General features: G+C 40.7%; 1 protein-coding gene across 1 annotated transcript in view; it reads left to right on the forward strand.

Annotated features, from left to right (window-relative positions):
• The window catches only part of TOX3 (TOX high mobility group box family member 3), a 106,188-nt gene that overhangs the window by 54,698 nt on the left and 24,871 nt on the right, over positions 1–26,619 (forward strand). Inside the window, exon 2 of the mRNA XM_058155571.1 lies at positions 18,580–18,642. Coding sequence (XP_058011554.1) covers positions 18,580–18,642 — 63 coding nt within the window. The remainder of the gene's footprint in view (positions 1–18,579; positions 18,643–26,619) is intronic.

Genomic DNA, 26,619 nt, shown 5'->3' on the forward strand with positions numbered 1-26,619 from the left:
GTGAGGTGTCTCAGTAATATGAGTCCTTCGGGAGAAGGGCAGTATAAAAATCGAATAAATAATAATAAAATAATAATAATATTCTTGGGCCGTGATGGTGAACCTATGGCACGCGTGCCGGAAATGGACTGCAGAGCCATCTCCCTGGGTATGCCAGCCATCACCTGTTGCTCCTCCGAGTTCCGCCATCTGGTCTTCGTGCACATGGGAGCGCCGGAAGCCAGAAGAGGAGCTCCCTGGTGCACATGTGCACGTCGGGAAGTTGAGCTTCTGGTTTCTGGCACGCGCATGCACACCGGCTAGCTGGTCTTTGCACGTGCATGTGTGCAAGAAACCAGAAGACCAGGTGACCGGCGCGCATACGCATGCCGGAAACTGGAAACTCAGCTTCCTGGTGCGCACATGCACACTGGGGAACTGCTCTTCCAGTTTCCGGTGCTCCCGCGTGTGCATGCTGGGGAGCTACTATACCAGTTTCTGGTGCTACACCTGCGGGCAAGGTGCACGCTCCCGTTTCAGTGCCGAAAAGGTTTGCCCACACTGTTCTAAGGTATTAAGAAAGTTACTTTAATATGACATGACAAAACCAAGGAACTATTATAGTGGGTGAACGTCCCATTGTATTATTAATATCTGTTATTTAATTGAAGTGTTTTATCCAGAAATAGTATCGCCACTATTCAATGCCACATCAGTTTCATAAGAAGAAATATATCATTAGGTGGTTATTACATATCTAGCAATTAAGTTCAGAATCTGGGCAGAGTCTGTTTCTTTGAAGGGGAATGCTATGACACTATCAAAGAAGTAAGATCTTGCATCTTCACTGCCGTGTTTAACTAAAAATATCTCCGCTAACCTTTCATTATTCTTATTATAACATAATTCCATCTGTTTTTCTACATTATTGTTCCTCATATTCCTCATTCACAAGAATTTGAGTTGTGCAATAGAACCCAATAACGTTCCAGATTAGAATTCAGAGTTTTCACTTCCGTAAGTCAAATTTGATAGAAGAGACGCCTCTAAGAAAAGCTACTTAAGAGACCAATGGCCATATAATTAGCTGTGGTTGAAATCGGTTTGGAGGAAATATTGTAGGCGTGTCTGACGGTGGTCTAAAACCAGCTTTTGGGATTTGAAGAATAAAAGACTTAAAAAAGATTTAAATTCAGTGCCTACATTTCATATTGCCATGATGGTGAACCTATGGCACGCGTGCCATAGGTGGCATGTGTAGCCATATTGGTGGGAATGCGAGGTCAGCTCTGGCACGCATGTGTTGACCGGCCACCTAATTTTCAGGCCTTCTGGACCCACCAGAAGTAGGGAAACAGGCTATTTCCTGCCTCCGGAGGGCCTCGGGTGGTGGTAGGGAAGGCCTGTTTTTCTCTCTCACCTGGCTCTAGAGCCTCTCTAGGAGTCTGGGGGGGATGGGGGAAAAACCACCTCCCCCACCCCCCTGGAAGTCCTCCGGAGGCCGAAAATGGCCTGTTTGCCAACTTCCGGTAGGACTGGAAGTTGGCGAACGAGCTGTTTCTGGCATCCAGAGGACCTTCGGGGGAGGGGGGGAGGCTGTTTTTGCCCTCCCCAGACACCTAGAAAGGCTCCGGAGACTGGGGACAGCAAAAAACGGGCTTTCCGGTTCTACCGGAAGTTGGCAAACAGGCCATTTTCAGCCTTCGGAGGTCCTCCGGGGAGGTGGGGAGGGAAGGCCATTTTCGCATCCCCTGACTCCTAGAAAGACTCTGGAGCCAAGTGAGAGAGAAAAATGGGCCTACCGGGCCATCGCATGCTGGGAACGGGGTGTATGTGTGTGTCCACGCACGAATGTGCTGGGGCAGGGCGCATAGAATTATGGGTGTGGACACTGGAGACACCCCACAAATCCCCCCCTCCTGGCACGCGATGGCAAAAAGGTTAGCCATCACTGTCATATTGTGTGCAACTTCTACACTAACCATTATGGAACAGATTAATTGAACAAGAAAATGTTCTAAAAATGTTAACAAATACGTAGACTGCTGTAACTCTTTAAAGAAATGCAGTGTCCTCACTGGAAGTTACTAAAAATCTGTTTTGCGTAAATAAAGGTAGTCCTTGATTTGTGACCAGAATTGAGCCCCAAATTTCTGTTGCTAAGTGAAACAGTTGTTAAGTGAAACACTATGGTTGTTGAGTAATTTAGAGGGTTGTTAAGTGAATCCTGCTTCCCTATTGACTTTGCTCGTCAGGAGGTCGCAAAAGGAGATCACATGACCCCAGGACACTGCAACCGTCATAAATATGAGTCAGTTGACACGTGTCTGAATTTTGATCATCTGACCATGGGGACACTGCAATGGTTGTAAACGTGAAAAATGGTCAGAAGTCACTTTTTTCAGTGCCACTGTAACTTCAAATGGTCACTAAATGAACTGTTGTAAGTCAAGGTCTACCTGTAGGCCTACTTTTTAGATTAGTGATCATAAACTTGCACCATGAACATATGTTGGCTTATTAAATAACATTGTGGATGGACCAATAGGGTAACACTTATCCACAAATCCAAACTGTAGGAATATATTAAAAGATGTGTGGAAGGGGAAAGAGAGAGATTGGGTAGGGTGTATGTGTCTGTCTGTCTGTCTGTCTGTCTGTCTGTCTGTCTATCTACCTACCTGTCTATCTATCTATCTATCTATCTATCTATCTATCTATCTATCTATCTATCTATCTATCTATCTATCTATCTATCATCTATCTATCTCCATCTACCAAAGGGGTGTCAAACTTGCATCGTCACATCATCATCACATGACATATTGGGACCCCCCCCTTTGCTAAACCATATGGGGGCGGGGCCAGCACTTGACCCATCTATCATCCATCCATTATCTATCTATCTATCTATCTATCTATCTATCTATCTATCTATCTATCTATCTATCTATCTATCTATCTATATCTATCTATCTTTCTATCTTTCTTTCTATCTATCTATCTATCTATCCTATCATCCATCCATTATCTGTCTGTCTGTCTGTCTGTCTATCTATCTATCTATCTATCTATCTATCTATCTATCTATCTATCTATCTATCTATCTATCTATCTATCTATCCATCCATCCTATCATCCATCCATTATCTGTCTGTCTGTCTGTCTGTCTGTCTGTCTGTCTGTCTGTCTGTCTGTCTGTCTGTCTATCTATCATCTATCTATCATCCATCCATTATCTATCTATCTCTCTATCTCTCTGTCTATCCTATCATCCATCCATTATCTGTCTGTCTGTCTGTCTGTCTGTCTGTCTATCTATCTATCTATCTATCTATCTATCTATCTATCTATCTATCTATCTATCTATCTATTTATCTATCTATCATCTATCTATCTATCTATCTATCTATCTATTTATCTATATCATCTATCATCCATCCATTATCTATCTATCTATCATCTATCTATCTATCTATCTATCTATATATCTATCTATCTATCTATCCTTTATCTTGCCCTTTATTATTTTATAGTATATAAAATACTATATAAAATACAATATATTATAAGAAACTCAAAACTAAACTCATAAATAAATACAACCAATTCTCAAAAATAAATTCATAAATAAAACAAATGCAGCCGATTCTTTTACCCATGTATATATTATATCAGAAAGTTATGCTCCCTACTTCTTTTCATTATTGTTCAACGTTATCAGATCTTCATAGACAAAAGGGGAGACCAAGCCAGGTTTTCTTACACCGTGGCATATCATAGTTTCTTATCATGGGAAAGCTGGTTAGGGGTAGCTGTCTCTTTTAAGAGCTTGGAAAATGAGACACGTTACAAACAAAAATAGAAATTACATTGCCCAATATATTTTAATTTATTCTCTGAGAAATCTCTAATGACAAACTTGATTGGCTAAAGCTGATTTTCGGTATTTCTATATGTCTTTGTATTGTCGTTGTTGTTGCTGCTGTTGCTGTTGAGAGAAAGTACTTCTCTACATCCTAGTGTTTGGATTAACCATGCTGAAATATCATCCATCCAGTTCCTCATCTTTTGATTTATTGTTTGTGTTATCCTGATTTCCATGTGATTCCTCATTAGTGAAACAAAACTTAAAATTCTCCATTCGCTTCATTTGGCATTTCAGCCAGTCAAAGAAACTGGGAACATGATGAATTCAACAATGTTCCTCCCCCTGCTTCCAAACACTTAATTTTTAATTCCTGCCTTTATCCAACATTTTATTTGCTAGACAGTTCTGATTATTAATCCTGGAAAGCAATCAAATCCCTTCCAAATGCAGAGAAGATGTTATCTGGTAAAGTGATTAAGATACAGTAGTTAAGCCTGTAAAATAATTAAGTTTTGGTTCTTAATTGCATCTTTGGGAATCAGTTCATTCCTCCTTTTCTTGCCAGAAATGCAAAGCAAAAGGATGGGATGCTAAATGTGGCAATTTAACTAAACCTCTACATCTGTAATGTTGATTTCTAATTCTCCACACTGCTCCGAACACAATTGATTCCAATTTCAATTTTTTTAGCAATAGAAAATTGCTTAGCACCAAATGACAAAGACTACGAGAAAGACAGAAGCCAAGAAAAGTTAAAAGAAGAAAAGAACTCTTACTGATCTCTTTATTGAATGAATCACCTGACTTACCATGCATCAAGAAAACCAGTGTAAATGGAATTAATGGTGTTCTCAGACTAGTTTTTTTTTCCTTTATCATATCTTTGTAACAAAAATATATCTTATTTATGCTTAAATTGACTTGGACTTTTGCAGAAAGTCCAAGTTGACTTATGATCACAGTGTCAGGGTTCCAAGGACTAAATTAGACTAGACTAGACTAGAAAAGAAATGAAATAGGAATAGAAGAGAAGAGATGAGTTGGAAGGGACCTTGGAGGTCTTCTAGTCCAACCCCCTGCATAGGCAGCAAACCCTAACCACTTCGGACAAATGGTTATCCAACATCTTCTTAAAAATATCCAGTGTTGGAGCATTTACAACTTCTGGAGGCAAGTTGTTCCATTGATTAATTATTCTCACTGTCAGGAAATTTCTTCTTAGTTTTAAGTTGCTTCTCTCCTTGATTAGTTTCCACCCATTGCTTCTTGTCCTGCCCTCAGGTGCTTTGGAGAATAGCTTGACTGCCTCTTCTTTGGGGCAGCCCCTGAGATATTGGAACACTGCTATCATGTCACCCCTAGTCCTCCTTTTCATTAAACTACCAGATCCATAGCAAGCAAAACTCCGAGGCAGGTAGATTCCTCAAGGAATAGCTTTATTGGAAGTATATTGGCACATATCTGGTGAAAACCGACTCTGAGGAGCCTCTTGGTTTTCACCTAAAAATGAAAGTTTTTCCCCTCAACCCCAAACAATGCCTCAATCATGGCAGCGTCTGCAGATCTGGTGACATTAACTCTTCGTTCCTCTGGCCAGGTGTGAGAACGTCCTTGGTTCCCAAGAGGAAGTATTTTGTTTTGACTACACAACCTCCAGCTGTCACTAATCCCCCTCCCTATCCCTCAGCTCCAATGTGACAGTACAGAAGCTCCAAGATGGCTTCGACCAGGCCAGTTTCAGGGTCGACACACAGTTGAGTCCAAAATTTATGTTCTTCAGTGAGAATATTTGTTAAGTGAGTTTTGTCTCATTTTACGATTTTTCTTTTGCCAGATTCGTTAAGCGAATCGCTGCAGTTGTAAAATGAGTCACATGATAGACTTGGCTTGTCGGAAGGTCACCAATGGGGATCATGGGACCTCAGCACACTGCGACCGTCATAAATATGAATCAGTTGTCAATCCTCCGAATTTTGATCATGGGACCCCGGGGATGCTACAACGGTCATCATGGTGAAACACAGTCCTAAGTCACTTTTTTCAGTGCTGTTATAACTTTAAGCAGTCACTAAATGAACTGTTGTAAGTCAAGAACTCCCGGGTCCCTTATGAAATGGGAATTGCACAGTGGTGAAACGCTACCGGTTCGCACCGGTTCAGGTGAACCGGTAATAAAAAAAAAGCTACCAGTTCCTCCGAACAGGTATTTCCGACGACCAGCTGTGCCGTGTGATTTAAAATTGCTAGAAAGCAGGAAATGCTGCTTTCTAGTGAATCTAAATCACGCAGCACAGCTGTTCCCTCCCTCGCTGTTCTAGATACCTTCCCAAGCCTCCTTTTTCTGCGCAAAGCTCGCATTCGGTGCGAATTATGCATGCGCGCGCACAGCGTTCATTTGGTGCGCACTGTGCATGCGTGGCCAGCGAACCGGTGGCAAACCGGTTCAGATTTCACCACTGGAAATTGCATGAGAAAAGAGCCCTGAAGACAGATCCTTTTGAACTGCCTCTCCAAAACTCTTTGTTCTGTTGGATCTGATTTATAGCATTTCCTAGCTGATCGCCAAAAATTTACTAAATTAAAAACCATTCATAATAAGCCTTATAGAGATATACAAAAGATAGGGAGAAAGTGCTTTGTGTCTCCAGTTCTCCAGACCTCAGGTGAAAGATTCTTAAATTGCTTGGCCGGCTAGGGCCAGCTGCTTGATTTCAGATGCCAACAGAGCTATGTTTCATCAGGAGCTGGCACACTTTAGTGCTAATGTTTTTACTGATTCTCTCTCCCCCCCCCATTTCTCTAGGGCCAGTGCTAATTAATGGATACAATTGGTAGCTGATTAGTTGTAGATCTTACATTAATTACATGCACATGTTCACTGTTCAGAGGATTATTTCTATCGTGGCCTTTTTTCCTCTGTCTAGAATTATTAGATATATTTTTTTTTAACAATGCATTGATGTAAAATTGGTGGAGACTCTAGAAATAGTGCAGAGAAGAACAACAAAGATGATTAGGGGACTGGAGGCTAAATCATATAAAGAACGGTTGCTGGAACTGGGTATGTCTAGTTTGATGAAAAGAAGGACTAGGGGAGACATGATAGCAGCGTTCCGATATCTAAGAGATCCGGTGGCACAACTGTTAGAATGCATTATTGCAGGCTAATTCTGCCGACTGCCAGCAGTTTGATTCTCACCGGCTCAAGGTTGACTCAGCCTTCCATCCTCCCCAGTGGGTCAAATGAAGACCCAGATTGTTGTGGGCAAGAGGCTGACTCTGTAAACCACTTAGAGAGGGCTGGAAAAGCACCGTGAAGCAGTATATAAGTTTAAGTGCTATTGCTAAGAAGTTGCCGCAAAGAAGGGGAGGGTGGTCAACCGATCCTCCAAAGCACCTGATGGGAGAACAAGAAGCAAAGGATGGAAATGAATCAAGCAAAGAACCGATCTAGAACCAAGGAGAAATTTCCTGACAGTTAGAACCATCAATCAATCAGTAGGTGCTCCAGCACTGGAGGTTTTTTTTAAAAAAAAAAGATTGGGCAACCATTTGTTCGAAATGGCAAAGGATTTTCTTTCTGAGCAGGGAGTTGGATCAGAAGACCTCCAAGGTCCCTTCCAATTATTCTATTCTGTTATTCTGTATTAGAAGGAACCTCTCTCTAAATCAGTGTTGGCAAACCTTCTGGGCACCGAGTGCCGAAACGGGAGCGTGCAGGCATGCCGGAAATGGGAGCGCGTAGCCACCCAGCGTGCATATATGTGCTGGGAAGATGATTTTCCTGGCATGCATATGCAGGAGCAGCCACCTGGTCTTCTGGGTTCTGGAACGCATACATGCGCGAAGACCCGCTGGCCGATGCACATGCATGTGCTGAAAACTGGAAGAGCAGCCGCCTGGTGCGCATGCACGCGCTGGGAAGATGATCTTCCGGTTTCTGAAGTGCTTTCTGAAGACTTTACTGGCCGATGTGCCGGAACCCGGAAGAGTCACGGGCAATGGCTCGCGTACCACGAGAGATGGCTCTGCATACCACTTCCGCCATGAGTGCCATAGGCACCATCACGGCTCTAGATTATGGATTTTTTTTTTTTAAATAGAAATAGAACAAACAGCTTTTTTCTCATTGTTTCCAGTAGAGAATCAAAACATTTGCTCACTGCAATGTTTGATCTGACATACATCTGGTCCTTACTGCAATCTTTAATTCTGATTACATCTGCATCAAGAACACGTAGAGTAGAAACAGTAATAAACTGAACATGCAGTACATTGAAAGTTTTGCCAGAAAACTTCGGAAGGGGAGAGACATGAAAAAAAGCGGAGGAATGAATGGAAGGGTACGTCCTCACCCCTCAGCTACAAATTTTGATTAAAATTCTTCACATACTTCCCATGAACAAGAGACTCTACATTTTTGTAGCCTCTGGTCTTTCAAACATCTTATGTTTGGCACGTTTTTGTGAAATGTTGAGATAAAATGAATCCAGGCAGGCTGTGTCTTTTTCTTCAAGGTTTTGCTTTTTGCTTTCTTTTTTCTTTTTTTTAAAGAGGAAGAGTTACTGTGGGAGAACAGTTGAAGTTAAGATATAGGGCTAAGGATGATAAAAGAGTTAGAACTGAAGTGGAGACATCACAAAACAAATTCCACCTTTTTACTTTTTGGTCCCGATACTCGACAAGAGTTGCAAAAGTCTTTGGATTTTTTAAAAAAAGAGATTTTACATTTTTATGTGAAAAAGAATCTTTACATTTTTTATGTACACTGAGAGCTTATGCACTGAAGACAAATTCCTTGTGTGTCCAATCCCACTTGGCCAATAAAGAATTGAATTCTGTTCTGTTCTGTTCCGTTCCATTTTTTCTACTCTACTCTACTCTACTCTATTCTACTCTACTCTACTCTATTCTACATTCCAATATCCTATCCTATCCTATTCTATTCTACTCTACTCTACTCTACTCTGCTCTACTCTAGATCATGACATCCATTTCGTTATCAATCCTCTTCTTTCCTGCATATACAGATAGTCTTCCACTTATGACCACAATTGAGCCCCCAAATTTCTATTGCTAAGTGAGACATTTGTTCAATAAGTTTCTCCCCACTTTATGACCTTTCTTGCCACAGTTGTTATTAAGTGAATCATTGCAGTTTTTAAGTTAGTCACACAGTTGGTTCAGTGAATCTGACTTCCCCATTGACTTCGCTTTTTTTTAATTTATTTTTGTCACAACAGAATACACAAACAAATGTCATAGATAAAACAACATATCTTGAAGAAAATATATATATATATATATGCATATATATATATATATATATATATATAGGTCTTTGGTTATTCGAGTTTTCTCCGTAAAATTGGAAGTGTCTTGGCGGCATTTAAGTCTCATTAGTCATCTTCAGGCTTCAACCGTGCTTCTGAGAGCTATGTGTATATATATATATATATATATATATATATATATATATATATATATATATATATATATATATATATATATAATTAAAATTATGCATCAACTATATTAATTGGATATAATGAAGGGAACAATAGGACAGGAACGGTAGGCACTTTTGTGCTCTTATGCAGGCCCCTTATAGTCCTCTCAGGAATGGGGTGAGGTCAATAGTAGACAGCTTTTGGTTGAAGATTTTGGGATTTTGAGTAGAGACTATGGAGTCAGATAATGAGTTCCAAGCATTAACAACTCTGTTATAGAAGTCATATTTTCTGCAATCAAGTTTGAAGCGGTTGACATTTAGCTTGAATCTATTTTTTGCTCTTGTAATATTGCGATTGAAGCTGAAGTAGTCTTTTATAGGAAGGATATTGCAATAGATGATTTTGTGTATTAAACACAGGTCATGTTGAAGTTGACAGAGTTGTAAGTTTTCTAATCCCAGGATTTCAAGTCTGTCGGTGTAATGTATTTTGTTGTTTTCGGAGGAGTGAAGAACTCTTCTAGTAAAATATTTCTGGACTCGTTCTATTGTGTTTATGTCAGAGATGTGGTGAGGGTTCCAGACGGATGAGCTGTATTCAAGAATAGGTCTGGCAAATGTTTTATACGCTCTAGTTAGTAGTGTAGAGTTTTTTGAAAAGAAGCTGCGTAAAATTAGGTTTACAAATCTTAGAGCTTTTTTTGCTATGTAGTTGCAGTGGGCTTTGGCATTAAGGTCATTTGATATGAGAACTCCAAGATCTTTGACAGTTCTAAGATCTTTGACAGATCTTTGACAGTTCTAAGGTCGCCAAAGGGGATCGCATGACTTGGAGACACTGCAACCGTCATAAATATGACCCCATTGCTGAGCATCTGAATTTTGATCACGTAACCATGGAGATGCTACAGTGGTCGTAAGTGTGAAAAACGGTCATAAGTCCTTCTTTCAGTGCCGTTGCAACTACCTGTAGCTTTTCAAATCAGAAATTTCCATCCCAGCCACATGCAAGCAGCACCCTTTTAGTAAAAGCACGAACAGTGTGTAGCAATGTTATCTTTCCAACAGCTAGTGAGAAGCAGAGATTCCATCAATCCAAAGATGGTAAAATTATTATCACTTTTTGATTGTAATTGAGTTGTTTACTCGCTTCTAACTCACCGATAGACATTTTTTTTCTAGAATTATTGGATTGTCTTCTGCTAGGCTCCTTTCCAATTGCCTTCAATTTCTGCAAGCATCCACTGATTCTTGCCCAGGGCGTCCAAAATATTTAACGCTTAATATTATGAATATTAGTACCAATATTAATAATGTTGATGCGTTTCTTCTCATTGTGTCCCTTTGTCATTGTTTATTGTACCATTATTTTACACGCATTTTATTTTTATGCTTTTTTTTATTACTGCTAGCCACCTAGAGCATCTCCACGGTGAGATAGGTGGCAGATAAATTTCACAATTAATTGAGGTTTAGCTTCATTCATAGTGTTTATAATGAGAAAGTCTGGTTGAAATACGAAAGATGATTTCAAGAAGGGCTGCCATGGAGAAGATGGGATAGATTTAGAGATGTTTCGGAAGATAGGATAAGAAACAATCCATTCAGTCAGCATAGAGCTGGATGGGGCCTTAGAGGTCTTCTAGTTCAACCCCCTGCTCAAGCAGGAAACCCTATACCAGGTTGTCAAACTCCCGGCCCACGGGCCCAATACGTCACGTGCTACCCACGCCCAGTTTGGCAAAAGGGAAAAAAGTCCCGATGACGCCGCCATGACGATGTGAGTTTGACACCCCTGCCCTATACCATTTCAGACAGGTGGCGGTCCAGTCTTTTCTTAAAAACCTCTGGTATTGGAGCACCCACAACTTCCGAAGGCAAGCTGTTGTTGTTAGTTGCGAAGTCGTGTCCAACCCATCGCGACCCCATGGACAATGTTCCTCCAGGTCTTCCTGTCCTCTACCATCCTCTGGAGTCCATTTAAGCTCACACTGACTGCTCCAGTGACTCCATCCAGCCACCTCGTTCTCTGTCGGCCCCTTCTTCTCTTGCCTCAATCTTTCCCAGCATTAGGCTCTTCTCCAGTGAGTCCTTCCTTCTCATTAGGTGGCCAGAGTATCTGAGTTCCCTCTTCAGGATCTGGCCTTCTAAAGAGCAATCAGGGTTGATCTCCTCTAGGACTGACCGGTTTGTTCACCTTGCTGTCCAAGGGACTCGCAGGAGTTTTCTCCAGCACCAGAGTTCAAAGGCCTCAATTCTTTGGCACTCAGCCTTTCTTATGGTCCAACCTTCACAGCCATACATTGCAACTGGGAAAACCATAGCCTTGACTATAAGCACTTTTGTTGGCAGGGTAATGTCTCTTACCAGGCAAGCTGTTAACCCACCGGTTAATTGTCATCACCGTTAGGAAGTTTTCTCCTTAACTAACAACGAGCTTATATGGAAAGAAAATTGATTTGGGTTATAACATCAGAAATCTAGTCGCCTGAAGCCATTTCCCAACGGGACAGATTTCCTTGGATAGTCATAGTGCCATCAGATGGCTCTCTGCCAGGATTGGGGTCATAACTGGATTGCTTCACTAGGTCGAGGATTGAATGGGATGATTTCAAGGTCTCTTCCCAATCCTTGCCTTCTATGATTTTATGATCTTTTTAAGATCTCAGAACTTTGTTAGAACAGATTTTACGGAGCTAAAATGATGAATGGTGTGTTGGGATACAGTGCTGCCTTTGGCCGATGAACCGCTCCCTTATACAAACCAAAGTTAACCCTGGTGCAGGGGTCAGCAAACACTCAAAGAGCCACAAAGGTCCTAACTGGAAGCCCCCCTGTTCAATTCTGGAGCCGGCCAGAAGTCCAGTTCCCCCACCATAGAATCCCCTCCTAGCACGGCGTCTTTATTCCTCTGCCGACCAGAAGTTGGTTCCCGCACCATAGAATTTCCTCCTAGCATGGCATCCATTTTTCCTCTACCTATCCTAACCGAAAGCCTTATCAATTTTGGAGCCGACTGGCGACAGAGAGCTGCAGCAGAGGGATGAAAGAGCCACATGCGGTTCCAGAGCCGCAAGTTGCTGACCCCTGCGCCTGGTGTAATGAGAAAAATCACCCGTTGCCTTCTTTGTAGCCCTGGCGCTGACGTCTACCAAACTTGTGAACGATATGCTGACTGAATTGATAAGAGATAGCTCTTATCTTATTTCTGCGCCAACTCAGTAAGCTCAAACTGCCCAAGGTGCTGCTGATTCAGTTCTATAGAGGAATTATTGAGTCTGTCATTTGCACCTCTATAACTGTCTGGTTCGGTTCTGCAACCCAACAAGAAAAACACAGACTTCAGAGGATAATTAGAACTGCAGAAAAAATAATTGCTACCAACCTGCCTTCCATTGAGGACCTGTATACTGCACGAATCAAGAAGAGGGCCGTGAAAATATTTACAGACCCCTCGCATCCTGGACATAAACTGTTTCAACTACTACCCTCAAAACGACGCTATAGAGCACTGCACACCAGAACAACTAGACACAAGAACAGTTTTTTCCCGAAGGCCATCACTCTGCTAAACAAATAATTCCCTCAACACTGTCAAACTATTTACTGAATCTGCACTACTATTAATCTTCTCATAGTTCCCATCACCAATCTCTTTCCACTTATGACTGTATGACTATAACTTGTTGCTGGCAATCCTTATGATTTATATTGATATATTGACCATCAATTGTGTTGTAAATGTTGTACCTTGATGAACGTATCTTTTCTTTTATGTACACTGAGAGCATATGCACCAAGACAAATTCCTTGTGTGTCCAATCACACTTGGCCAATAAAAATTCTATTCTATTCTATTCTATTCTCTACCATGGAAGTGGGCAGCTAAAAACCCCCACGCTGGGTTTTTGATACCGTTTTTACTGTGGGCACGAATACCAATTTAGGCCTAATTTTTAAACACTTTCCAGTTGTTCTTGGATCCTCCAACCTAAAAGGGTGTGTGCTCCTTCATAGTTTTTAACCTTCGCTGCTTTTTTCCTACATTATGCAAGAAGTTTTCACTTCACAAGGAATTCAGTCTGGAAGTTTACCTTGGCAGCAGATACATTCCACTTAGTGTGAAGGGTATAAGATAAGTCCTCAGTTCAAATAAACATTGCCTTTGTAATTGATCGATCGGTTAAATTGTTCTTTTACTGAGATTCCTGACACTGGGTTATGCTACAAGCAAGATTAAGCAGTCTCTTGCATGAAAGTGAATTGCTGCATGTATGGATGCTGTACGGATCTTGCACTCATAGCCCAGAATGCACAATCATTCCCTGCTGGTTGTCAAAACTTTTGTGCTTGTGGGAATCATTGTTCTTTTCACAACTCTTGAAAAGTTTTGTAAGGAATTGTTTGTAGCTTTCTCAGCACCCTACTGCAGGGATACAGGATAACAAACATTGTAAATGGACGTATCTTTCTCCTAAACTTTGGAGTAAAATGTAATTTTCTAATAAATTTAGCAATTTAAAGCCAAACAATAATAACACCCCCCCCCCAAAAAAAATAACAAAAATAAAACCAGGTATTTGAAGTTTTGAGATTCAGCAGTGTTGTTGGGATCAACGTCTGTCTTCAGGGTTAAATTGAGGGGGTAATTTAAGGAGTTAATAATTAAATTCTAACCTAACCTTTCTATACGTGTCTTTCTATCACTCACACAGCTTAAATGTTTAATCATAATTTCATTATTAAACAGGATGCAACTTTTGTTTTTCGCTATTGTTAATTTGCTGAGCAATTTGTTTCAGTAACTCAGTACATTAGTTTTATAACCTTCAGATTTGCCATATAAGGCGTAGAAAGGGCTTTATTAAATTTTACTTCTTTTATTTCTATAGCTTCCCTTCTCAACAGAGGTGACTCTGCTAAATTTATACTAATTGTCCTGAATGGTATTTTAGCTTCAGGCACTGCCTGTAATAAAATTGTGTATCGGTGTGTATATGCATGGGTGTGTTTATACAAAATGTATAGACTATTTTGCAGGAGGAAAATGAGTGGCAGATAAACGTAATAATAAATAAAGTAGATATTTATGTAAAACAAAGTAGAATAGAATAGAATAGAATAGAATAGAATAGAATAGAATAGAATAGAATAGAATTTATTGGCCAAGTGTGATTGGGCACACAAGGAATTTGTCTTTGGTGCATAGGCTCCCAGTGTACATAAAAGAAAAGATACCTTCATCAAGGTAGAATAGAATAGAATAGAATAGAATAGAATAGAATAGAATAGAATAGAATAGAATAGAATAGAATAGAATAGAATAGAATAGAATTTTTATTGGCCAAGTGTGATTGGACACACAAGGAATTTGTCTTGGTGCATATGCTCTCAGTGTACATAAAAGAAAAGATATCTTAGAATAGAATAGAATAGAATAGAATAGAATAGAATAGAATAGAATAGAATAGAATAGAATAGAATAGAATTTTTATTGGCCAAGTGTGATTGGACACACAAGGAATTTGTCTTGGTGCATATGCTCTCAGTGTACATAAAAGAAAAGATATCTTCATCAAGGTAGAATAGAATAGAATAGAATAGAATAGAATAGAATAGAATTTTTATTGGCCAAGTGTGATTGGACACACAAGGAATTTGTCTTGGTGCATATGCTCTCAGTGTACATAAAAGAAAAGATATGTTCATCAAGGTAGAATAGAATAGAATAGAATAGAATAGAATAGAATAGAATAGAATAGAATAGAATAGAATTTTTATTGGCCAAGTGTGATTGGACACACAAGGAATTTGTCTTGGTGCATATGCTCTCAGTGTACATATAAGATAAGTCCTCAGTTCAAATAAACATTGCCTTTGTAATTGATCGATCGGTTAAATTGTTCTTTTACCGAGATTCCTGACACTGGGTTATGCTACAAGCAAGATTAAGCAGTCTCTTGCATGAAAGTGAATTGCTGCATGTATGGATGCTGTACGGATCTTGCACTCATAGCCCAGAATGCACAATCATTCCCTGCTGGTTGTCAAAACTTTTGTGCTTGTGGGAATCATTGTTCTTTTCACAACTCTTGAAAAGTTTTGTAAGGAATTGTTTGTAGCTTTCTCAGCACCCTACTGCAGGGATACAGGATAACAAACATTGTAAATGGACGTTTCTTTCTCCTAAACTTTGGAGTAAAATGTAATTTTCTAATAAAATTTAGCAATTTAAAGCCAAACAATAATAACACCCCCCCAAAAAAAATAACAAAAATAAAACCAGGTATTTGAAGTTTTGAGATTCAGCAGTGTTGTTGGGATCAACGTCTGTCTTCAGGGTTAAATTGAGGGGGTAATTTAAGGAGTTAGTAATTAAATTCTAACCTAACCTTTCTATACGTGTCTTTCTATCACTCACACAGCTTAAATGTTTAATCATAATTTCATTATTAAACAGGATGCAACTTTTGTTTTTCGCTATTGTTAATTTGCTGAGCAATTTGTTTCAGTAACTCAGTACATTAGTTTTATAACCTTCAGATTTGCCATATAAGGCGTAGAAAGGGCTTTATTAAATTTTACTTCTTTTATTTCTATAGCTTCCCTTCTCAACAGAGGTGACTCTGCTAAATTTATACTAATTGTCCTGAATGGTATTTTAGCTTCAGGCACTGCCTGTAATAAAATTGTATATCGGTGTGTATATGCATGGGTGTGTTTATACAAAATGTATAGACTATTTTGCAGGAGGAAAATGAGTGGCAGATAAACGTAATAATAAATAAAGTAGATATTTATGTAAAACAAAGTAGAATAGAATAGAATAGAATAGAATAGAATAGAATAGAATAGAATAGAATAGAATTTTATTGGCCAAATGTGATTGGACACACAAGGAATTTGTCTTGGTGCATATGCTCTCGGTGTACATAAAAGAAAAGATACCTTCATCAAGGTAGAATAGAATAGAATAGAATAGAATAGAATAGAATAGAATAGAATAGAATAGAATAGAATAGAATAGAATAGAATAGAATAGAATTTTTATTGGCCAAGTGTGATTGGACACACAAGGAATTTGTCTTGGTGCATATGCTCTCAGTGTACATAAAAGAAAAGATATCTTCATCAAGGTAGAATAGAATAGAATAGAATAGAATAGAATAGAATAGAATAGAATAGAATAGAATAGAATAGAATAGAATTTTTATTGGCCAAGTGTGATTGGACACACAAGGAATTTGTCTTGGTGCATATGCTCTCAGTGTACATAAAAGAAAAGATATCTTCATCAAGGTAGAATAGAATAGAATAGAATAGAATAGAATAGAATAGAATTTTTATTGGCCAAGTGTGATTGGACACACAAGGAATTTGTCTTGGTGCATATGCTCTCGGCATACATAAAAGAAAAGATATCTTCATCAAGGTAGAATAGAATAGAATAGAATAGAATAGAATAGAATAGAATAGAATAGAATAGAATAGAATTTTTATTGGCCAAGTGTGATTGGACACACAAGGAATTTGTCTTGGTGCATATGCTCTCAGTGTACATAAAAGAAAAGATACGTTCATCAAGGTACAACATTTAGAACACAATTGATGGTCAATATAGCAATATAAATCATAAGGATTGCCAGCAACAAGTTATAGTCATACAGTCATAAGTGGAAAGAGATTGGTGATGGGAACTATGAAACGATTAATAGTAGTGCAGATTCAGTAAATAGTCTGACAGTGTTGAGGGAAGTACAGGTAATCCACGAATGACCACAACTGGGCCCAAAACTTAGGACATTAAGCGAGACAGTTAAGAGAGTTTTGCCTCATTTTATGACTTTTCTTGCCCCGATTGTTAAGTACATCACTACCGTTGCTAAGTTAGTAACATGGTCATTAAGTGAATCTAGCTCGCCCATTGACTTTGCTGGTCAGAAGGCCACAAAAGCTCATCACATGACCCCAGGACATAGCAATGGTCATAAATATGAGTCAGTTATCAAACATCTGAATTTTGATCATGTCACAATGGGGATGCTGCAGTGGACATAAGTGTGAAATGCAATGGACAGAAATGTGAAAAAGAGTCATAAAAATCCCTTTTCTCATCGCTGTTGTAATTTCAAATGGTCACTAAACGAACAGTTGTAAGTCAAGGACTATTTATACTTGTGTTGTGTATGGAAAAATCCTAACTGCCTGATGTTGACTTAACAACTTTTGGAAGTTTTACTTATTCAGTTTCAGCTTTTTTGGATTCTATTCCAGGCTGTCATAATCTTATGACTCTTGCAGATATGAGAATAGAATAGAATAGAATAGAATAGAATAGAATAGAATAGAATAGAATAGAATAGAATAACAGAATTGGAAGGGACCTTGGAGGTCTTCTAGTCCAACCCCCTGCTTAGGCAGGAAACTCTACACCACGTCAGGCAAATATCTAACAGCATAATCATACCTTATTTGTATTATTATCCTTATATTATGCTGCTTTCAAAATGGCTTTGACTAAAAGGAGGGGCAAAGTAATTCTAAATAAAAATGGTAAAAATATATTGGGATACGGTCAGGGTGGATAAAAATTGATGATTTTTTTTTTAGAAAAATGGACTTTTAAAATTTAAATAGGATTTTTTTGATTTAAATCGGATTTTTAAAAAATCAAATTTATTTTAATAAAATGCTTTGGAGTAAAAAAAATCTATCTAAAGATAGTTTTCTCTTTAAGATACATTACTAATTTAGTTTATTCAGCATGAAATGGAGCTTAGTTATGTAGCACGAGGCTGTATATTCTGCAATATTGGGACTGTCATTGAGTCACCAGTGGTCAGAGTAGGAGCTGCTGCGTGACAAAGATGTCAGTTGCTCTTTAAAAATTATGATTTAAATCGTGTTGATTTAAATCAAGCCTTTTTACTAGTGATTTAAATCATGATTTAATCGTGAGTTAAATCGACTTGATTTAAATCAGATCCACCCTGGGTGCAGTGGTTCTAGAAGGAACAGTTAACGTCCAAGTTTTGAAGAAAGACCAGCCGAGGCCTGTCAGTTCTCAGAATTTCCAACTAAAACATTTGATTTAAAAGTTGTTGAAAGTTGGCAAGTGCCGGAAGTGTGCCAAATTAATCCTTTACACTACCCGCTCCGATAGCATGAGTATCAGAGTTGTTCTTAGAACATTTACGTTGTCCAAGGTGTGTTGCACAGTATAATATAGCGTAATGCAATATCATGCAATATACTAATAGCATGCTTTTCCTTTCAGTTTGGCAACAATAACTATATGAATATGGCAGAAGCAAATAACGCATTTTTTGCAGCGAATGAGGTAAGCATCCCATCCCCCCCCCCGAGACAAACACTTTACCCCTCTTTGCTTTACACTGTAATTCTGTTGTTCACTTTTATAAACGTTTGCAGCCTTTTTCGATAGATGACGGGCAAAGTGGTAAATTATCTGTGTTTTATGGAGCACAAAATAAAGTCTTTAATGAGAGAGAAAATAACTTGACACTTCACCATTGCTGGTCAATTTAGTTGTCTGTAAGAGCGTTACTTACGTAGCATGTTCGATAAAAAACAAATCTGTGTAAATGCGCGGGCGTCTTTGTGTTGCATCTATGTGTGCGCGCGTACGTGTTTGTATCGGGCGCAAAAATCAAGTCCAGGCGTGAAGGGGCCAGTTAAACTGATTTATTGCTAAAATGCCTATGTAAAGGTTATTGCCTATTTGGATTTAAATAAGGGGCCACAGAATTCAAGGGAGACTGCTTGTAGCTACGTAAGGAGGCTGGTGGCTTTTTTAGCGCCTCCCACAGGTTCTGCCACTCCTTCTCCTGCGATTTGTTACATAGAACAAATCGCAGGACAGATAATTATAGTTCCATTTGAGGGAGATAGGGGATTCAGAAGTGTGTGTGTGTGTGTGTGTGTGTGTGTATGTTGGGCGAAATGCTCCCAGTTCGGACCGGATCGTCCGATCCGGTAGTGATGGCGGCAGGTGGTTCGGAGAACCGGTAGCAAAAATCCCTGCCACTTCCCGCATGCCCAGCTGAGCCACGTGATCGTCAGAGCCTTTTTTTTTTTTTAACTTTTAAAAGCATTTTTAAAACAACCTCTTTGGCCGAAGAGGTTGTAAAAAAATGCTTTTAAAACAAGGCTCTGATGATCCCAGCTGAGGTGCCTGATCACAGTCAGAGGCTTTTTTTTTTTTACTTTTAAAAGCATTTTTTAAAAGGTAAAAAAACTGAAGCCTGCTAGGCAAAAAATGGGGGGTTGGGAGGGTTCGTTTGAGAGAGAGAGAGACAGACAGAGACAGAGAGAGAAAGAAGGAAGGAAGGAAGGAAGGAAGGAAGGAAGGAAGGAAGGAAGGAAGGAAGGAAGGAGAGAGGGAAGGAGGAGGGGAGGGGGAGAGGGAGGGGGAGAGGGAGGGGGAGAGAGGAAAAAGGAGAGGAAGGAAGGACTACAAACCTGGCACTAGGCGCAGCTTCAGAGGATAATCCAGGGATGGAAGGGACCTGGAGGTCATCTAGTCCAACCCTGCTCCAGCAAGACATTGTTAGTGAGTTTCTGTCTTTTGATCCCCCAGTCACATAGCCACACCCATTCAATCACATGACCCCCACAAGCCACGCTCACCAAGCCACGCCCATAGAACGGTAGGAAAGAAATTTAGATTTCGCCACTGGTGTGTGTGTGTGTGTGTACACACACACTCACACCCAAAGAGATGCACACACACACATACACAAAGGCAACCAGAAGGAAGCAGATTTGAGGCCCAGTAGGCATACATTTTTAAAGCAAATTCACTGAATGCTAATCAACTAATTAGGGCCATAGATACAAACACTTTATTTTTCAATTTAGGTTCTTAGGAAAACAAAGGGAACACAGCTCGTTTGTAGAATTATTTGTTTTTTTTTGGGGGGGAGGAATAAGAAAAGAGGCTCTCCATAGAGAGTTGTGCTGGTGGCGGCTTGGTTCAACGGAAGCATTATATGTGAATCGATAAAGTCTGACTTGGTCACTGGGTGATGGACTTGACCAACATCTGGAAAGATGGCCGAGGGGCATTTGCCACCCCAATATTCCTATAGTTTTGGGGTTTTTTCAGTCTGTTGCTCCTGTCCTTGACGGTCTTCTTAACAGCTGTTTTTGTTTTGTTTTTTGGCCAACATACATGCTTGGATGGAAATGGAAATCTTGGCATTACCTGCTGAATTTGTCTGGCTTGATTTTTACCAAGAGGCCCCTTAGAGTCAGTTTTCACCAGATGTGTGCCAATATGGTATTTCCAATAAAGCTATTCTTTGATGAATCTACTTGCCTTGGAGTTTTGCTTGCTATGGATCTAGTAGTTTAATGAAAAGGACTAGGGGAGACATGATAGCAGTGTTCCAATATCTCAGGGGCTGCCACAAAGAAGAGGGAGTCAAGCTATTTTCCAAAGCAGATGAAGGCAGGACAAGAAGCAACGGATGGAAACTAACGAAGGAGAGAAGCAACCTAGAACTAGAAATTTCCTGAAAGTGGGAACAATTAATCAGTGGAACAACTTGCTTCCAGAAGTTTTAGGTGGTACATCACTAAAAACGAAATTGAAGCACGATTTGTCTGAAATGGTATAAGGCAGTGATGGTTAACCTTTTTGGTGCTGAGTCCCAAACCCCAAAATGCAATGCGAGCGCCTCCCCCCCGCGCATGCGCGCATATCACCCCGTGCCCCGTTTTGGTTTCCAGGTTGGTGCAGGAGACCTTCCAGGCCCAAAACGGAACTTGGGGGGGGGGGCGCACGTACAATGCGAGCACCCCGGCGCATACGCCCCACCACTGTGCATGCACACCTCTCACATGCGCCCTGCCTCCCACGCATGTGTGGCAGAGAGCCGAAGACCAGCTGGCCAGCGGGAGGTGCGCATGCACGTGTGGTGAAGCTGAGCTGAGGCGACGGCTGGCGTGCCTGCAGAAAGGGTTCTGCGTGCCGCCTGTGGCCCAGGTGCTATAGGTTCGCCATCATGGGTATAAGGTGTCCTGCCTGAGCAAGGGGTTGGACTAGAACAGGGGTCTGTTCTTCTGGACTTCAATTCCCAGAGTTCCTCAGCCAGCAAAGCTGGCTGAGTGACTCTGGGAGTTGAAGTCCACAAGTCTTAAAGTTGCCAAGGTTGGAGACCCCTGGACTCGAAGACCTCCAAGATCCCCTTCCAACTCTTGTCATTCTGTTATTCTGAGGGAACGAAAATTGCAGCAAACTCCTCCAGCGTCTGGCTTGGACTTCAGAGCGGATCTCGTAAACTGTCGTGTCCCACTCCTCCGCTGACGGCCGGGTCAGGGAAATCCGAATCAGGCTTGCCTCTGCAGCTCTGCCCAAAGTCCTAGCAAAGTCCTCAGAGCAGGCAGGAGACCAGTAAGTGACTTCAGCAAGATAAGTTCGACTTTGCCTGACTCAGAGACTGCCAGAAAGCAGATCCTTTATATAGGCCATGGGGTGTGGCTCCATGACTCAGCACTCATTAAGGCCTGCCCCTCCCTTCCTTCTGTTGCCTCCGCCTATCCAATCTTCTGATGCGAGGGTCACTCCAATCAGCTGTTGGTAATAAACCCTCCTCAGGCTCACATGCTGTGGAGGAGGGGGAGGGGTCTAGCTGCTCCGTTTGCCTGGGCATGGAGTCAGGGCTGAGGCCGGGAGGTGCTCCTTCTTCTGCAGTTTGTCTGGGCATGGAGCCAGGACTGGGGCCGGGAGGCATACATTCCTCCGTGTTCGGGAGCAGATAAGAAGGCCCCGGCTGCTCTGAGGGCGGGCAAGACACAACATAAACAGATCGATAGAAATATGGTCAGCAATCAAGCTTTTCTGCCTCTGAGCCAGAATATATATATTCTATATATATATATCTCCTATATTTATTTATTTATTTTATTTATTTATTTTGTCACACAGTATATATAAGCATAAGCATGAAATAACTATACAATATATGAGTATGTAATAACTATATTAATTGGATATAATGAAAGGAAACAATAGGACAGGAACGGTAGGCACGCTTGTGCTCTTATGCACGCCCCTTACAGACCTCTTAGGAATGGGGTGAGGTCAACAGTAGACAGTTTTTGGTTGAGCTTTGGGGATTTTGGGAAGAGACCACAGAGTCAGGTAATGTATTCTCCTCTATCCTTGTACAGTAGAGAAAAAAGAAATTATAGAGGTGAAAAATGGTTGGGAGAGCCATGATAAAGGTGGCTATATTCAAGGCGGTCTTTTTTATGGTCATAGTTTTAAAACAATGCCTCCCTCTCCCTCCTTCTCCTTCTCTCTTTCTTCCCTTCCAAACAAGATCGCTTCGATAAGAGAAGATTGCTTGGCACCGGCTTGCTTCAGTGTTGGTTGTGGTAATGAACCCACCCACCACCCCCCTCCCTCAATCTGTAATGACAACATGATGTTTCATTCTGTAGAATTTCATTCCTCCATTTGAATCAAACATTGATGAAGGCTCTACTGCCAGCAGCTGTTCAAAGACAATTTAATTCCAGCTGTGATAATTCACCGTGTCAGACATTGGCTGTTATATGTTGATACAACAGCTCTCCAAATTTGCATTTTTATCAAAAGGAACAAATGTTTTGAACATTTTGGTGCAGATGGCATTTAAACACACACACCGGGTTGTTGTTTTTTGTTGTTGTTGTTGCTGTTAAGGATTGGGGGATTTTCTGTCTTCCTGAAAATAATCTTAAAAGAGGAAAGCATGAGAAAAAAGTGAATAGCTCTTATAATCGTGATGGGCAACACAACCTTCTTAAACACATTGCATAGTCCTCTCCAGATCCTAAGAGGGCCTTTCTCCAGACTCAAATTGCACAACATGGAGACACTTTTCAGAATATGAGCAGGCCAAATCCTTTAGAATAAGTCTATTTCCGGCGCCAGCCTTTCTCTTCATTTAGATTAGGTTCGTCTTATCCGCTTATCTACACGTTACTTACAGCAATCATAGAATGAGAGACAGTTTTGATTCTTCTTTTTTCTTTTTTTAGTTAAACCCTAGGAGGTATACATCCAGAAAACATGAGAAATACGATCATCTTTGAAAAATGTGCCGCAGAATAAAATAATTCTGTTGCAGGGGAGCATATAGATAACCAAACGATTGCAATTTAGTTTTTTTTTATATAGAATACTCCCTTTTTGCAAAGTGAATTCCACTGCCATGTTTGAATTTATATTTGGAAGGACTACAATTGAACTTCTCTCTCTCTCTCTCTCTCTCTCTCTCTCTCTCTCTCTCTCTCTCTCTCTCTCTCTCTCTCTCTATCTATCTATCTATCTATCTATCTATCTATCTATCTATCTATCAACAGAACAGAACAGAACAGAACAGAACAGAACAGAACAGAATAACAGAGTTGGAAGGGACCTTAGAGGTTTTCTAGTCCAACCCCCTGCTTTGGCAGGAAACCCTACACCACTTTAGACAAATGGTTATCTAATCTCTTCTTAAAAACTTGCAGTGTTTATCTATCTATCTATCTATCTATCTATCTATCTATCTCATATTCTGCTGTGGATGACTGCTTTGCAGTCATCGTATTATGGGTAAATTTAGTTACCCAACTCCAGAACATTAGGTAACATTTTCAATCTGTACTTGTCACGTCTTAAAGCTTATATTGCATTTCAATCTAACGCCTGCCAGTTTGCTTGTGCCTTTAACCTAGCCTGAGAAATTGAAGTGGCTTGTTTGTTTTTGCTAAAAGCTGGGCCTGTTTTCACAAAAACTGCCTCCCCCTTTTGTTTCCTTTTTAAAAAGCAAAACCCCCATCCTGGAGCACCTTAAATATTTATTGAAATAATATTTCAAATGATCATTACGATGGTAATGAAGACAGTCAAATGCCAGATATCAGGAACGAGTGTTTATCCATATTGTTAATGCGATATGTTAGATTTCATTAAGCCGTAATGGGGTAGTAAATGAGTCACAAATTATCACTGCATCTGTTACCAGGCAGCTTTTCGTGCCAAGCCCAACTGTAAAATGTAGCCATAGGGTTATTTTTATTAGCCAAACGCCTTCCGTGCCCGATGCCATCCTTTTGTGTTGGTGAACTTCAAGTCTTTGTGGATTATGAATCTCTCTTCTCTCCCCCCTCCCATTTTTTAATATTGAAGCAGGAATAAATATCTCTCCGGATGTAAAGCAGGGGCTTTCGGGACTGAGATTAAGTTTGTTCCCATGTGCTTTGAGTGTGTGTGTGTGTGTGTATGTGTGTTTATGAGCCTTGCTTAATTTTCTCGAGATGGTTTTATTTCTGCAGACGCCTGTCTGCTGCCTTTGCCTTCGTGATGGGAGACCAGTAATGACAGCTGACAGTTTTTCATCGGCCAGCAAAGGGAAACCTCCCTTTTTTTCCCCTCTTCCTCCCGCGTTTCAGTTTCCATTTTCTCCCGAGCAGTTATTAATTTATATCATCATCATTAACGGTTTGAAGGATGACAATTTCCAGCCGCTTAATGAGAAATTTCAACGAACGTATCATTTTTAAATTAACTGGCATTAAGTCGCTCTTTCGGACAATGTAAATAACGCACGAAGCGAAATTGCAGCCTCCCTTGGAAGCAAAATTGTAGGCTGAGCGAAACAAACCCAACCTATCATAATAATACATAATCAGGTAAAAGTCTTTTAATTCAAGCTCAGCTCCATGTAACTAGATGAAGGAAGGCTGTGAATTTTTCTAGGCAGCAAGACCAAAGGAGGTGGCCATGCAGTTTTGGGGGACGCCATCTGTTGTGACCACCACACTACAGAATTTCCCCAAAACAACACAACACCTGGGACTAGTTAATATCTTTATTAAAGCTCTGGGTTTCCCTTGGCAACAATGGCTCAACCTCTTTAAGGGTTTTGTGTTGTAGCTTATTTGTGATGCTGATTTTGGGAAAGCAAATGGAGAGCTTGTGTTGTGCAGAAGCCCCAAAAATAACTACAGTGCTTTTTCAAAATAGGCAACAAATAGTTGTAGAGTGGCAATGTTTGTTTGTCTGTAGTGCTGAACGGGACATTTTTCACCCTAACCAGGGCTGCCTAACTGAAATATTGATGGGCTCATAATCAAAAGAACTTACTGGCCTTCGTTGGGTGAAAACTCTACTTTGGGCTGAGCAGGGAATCCTTCATATAGGGATTGCTACTCTAAAAGTTAACGGCTGTGTTTATTTATTGACTTTATTCATCAAATGTATAGGGCATCCAACTCAGAATGAATCTGTACTCAATGTACTAAATAACAGATGAAGGCAGAGATTGATATACCAACAGATTACCATGTTTCCCTGAAAATAAGACCCTGTCTTATATTTTTTGAAACCAGAAATAAGCGCTTGGCCTTATTTTCGGGGAGGTCTTATTATTTTGGGGCAGATGGAGCAAGACGGGACTCCTCTTGCCCTCTTACCTGATTTCCAGCTGTGTCTCCCTAAACCTAACCAGAGGAAATGGAGGGGACTGACTGCGCATGCGTTTAAATATTTTCTGGGAGAGCTTTTTTCCGGGGAGTGTTGTGACCCAGGGCCAAATAGTAGTAGTAGTAGACGCAACTTAGTCTAATTAGGCAAACTGCCAAAGGCTTTTCTTGGCAAAAGTTCAAAAGCAGAAGACGCCGACAAGAAATAAATGCAGCAAGACAAGGAGCAAGTCAACGTTGTTTTCCGACAAAGAGCCCAAATGCCGTTGCTCCTCTTTTAAGCCCTATGGGAGGGGCCAATCATCTCTTGGCCTTATCCCAAGTCGTCCTCTTTGCTTTAGCTGCTCTTGCCTTCTGGCAGCTCTTCTCATGCATGCATTAGGAACAGGCTCCTCCTGTTCCTCTGCCTCACTACTGTCAGTCTCTGGAGGCTCTGGAGTCCATGCATCGCTCCCAGATGGCCCTGGCCCCACCTCTGCCTCCGACGCAGAGCCCTCATCCGGGCCTTCCCCAGCCTCCAGGACCGGCCCATGTTCTTCCTTAGCCTCATTGCTGTCCGACTCCGTTGCCAGCTCCGCAGGATTGCCGGTGGACCACAACAGGGAGGGCTTATTTTCCTAACCAAACACTGTTGGGTTAAAAAAAAGTCAGGTCTATATAGGATAGCAGATTTGGGGTCCCTTGAACCTCTCGGGGATGCTATTCCAGAGGGCAGGAGCAGTGATGGACAAGGTCCACCTCTTGGGTCCCATTAGATGACATCACTTTGAAGGTTGGACCTAGAATGTGCCTATTCTGTTTACACCTTAGTAGATGACTTGGAACAATGATGTTT

This window comes from Ahaetulla prasina, chromosome 12 (genome assembly GCF_028640845.1).
Source record: "Ahaetulla prasina isolate Xishuangbanna chromosome 12, ASM2864084v1, whole genome shotgun sequence".
In the NCBI taxonomy this organism is placed as follows: domain Eukaryota; kingdom Metazoa; phylum Chordata; class Lepidosauria; order Squamata; family Colubridae; genus Ahaetulla; species Ahaetulla prasina.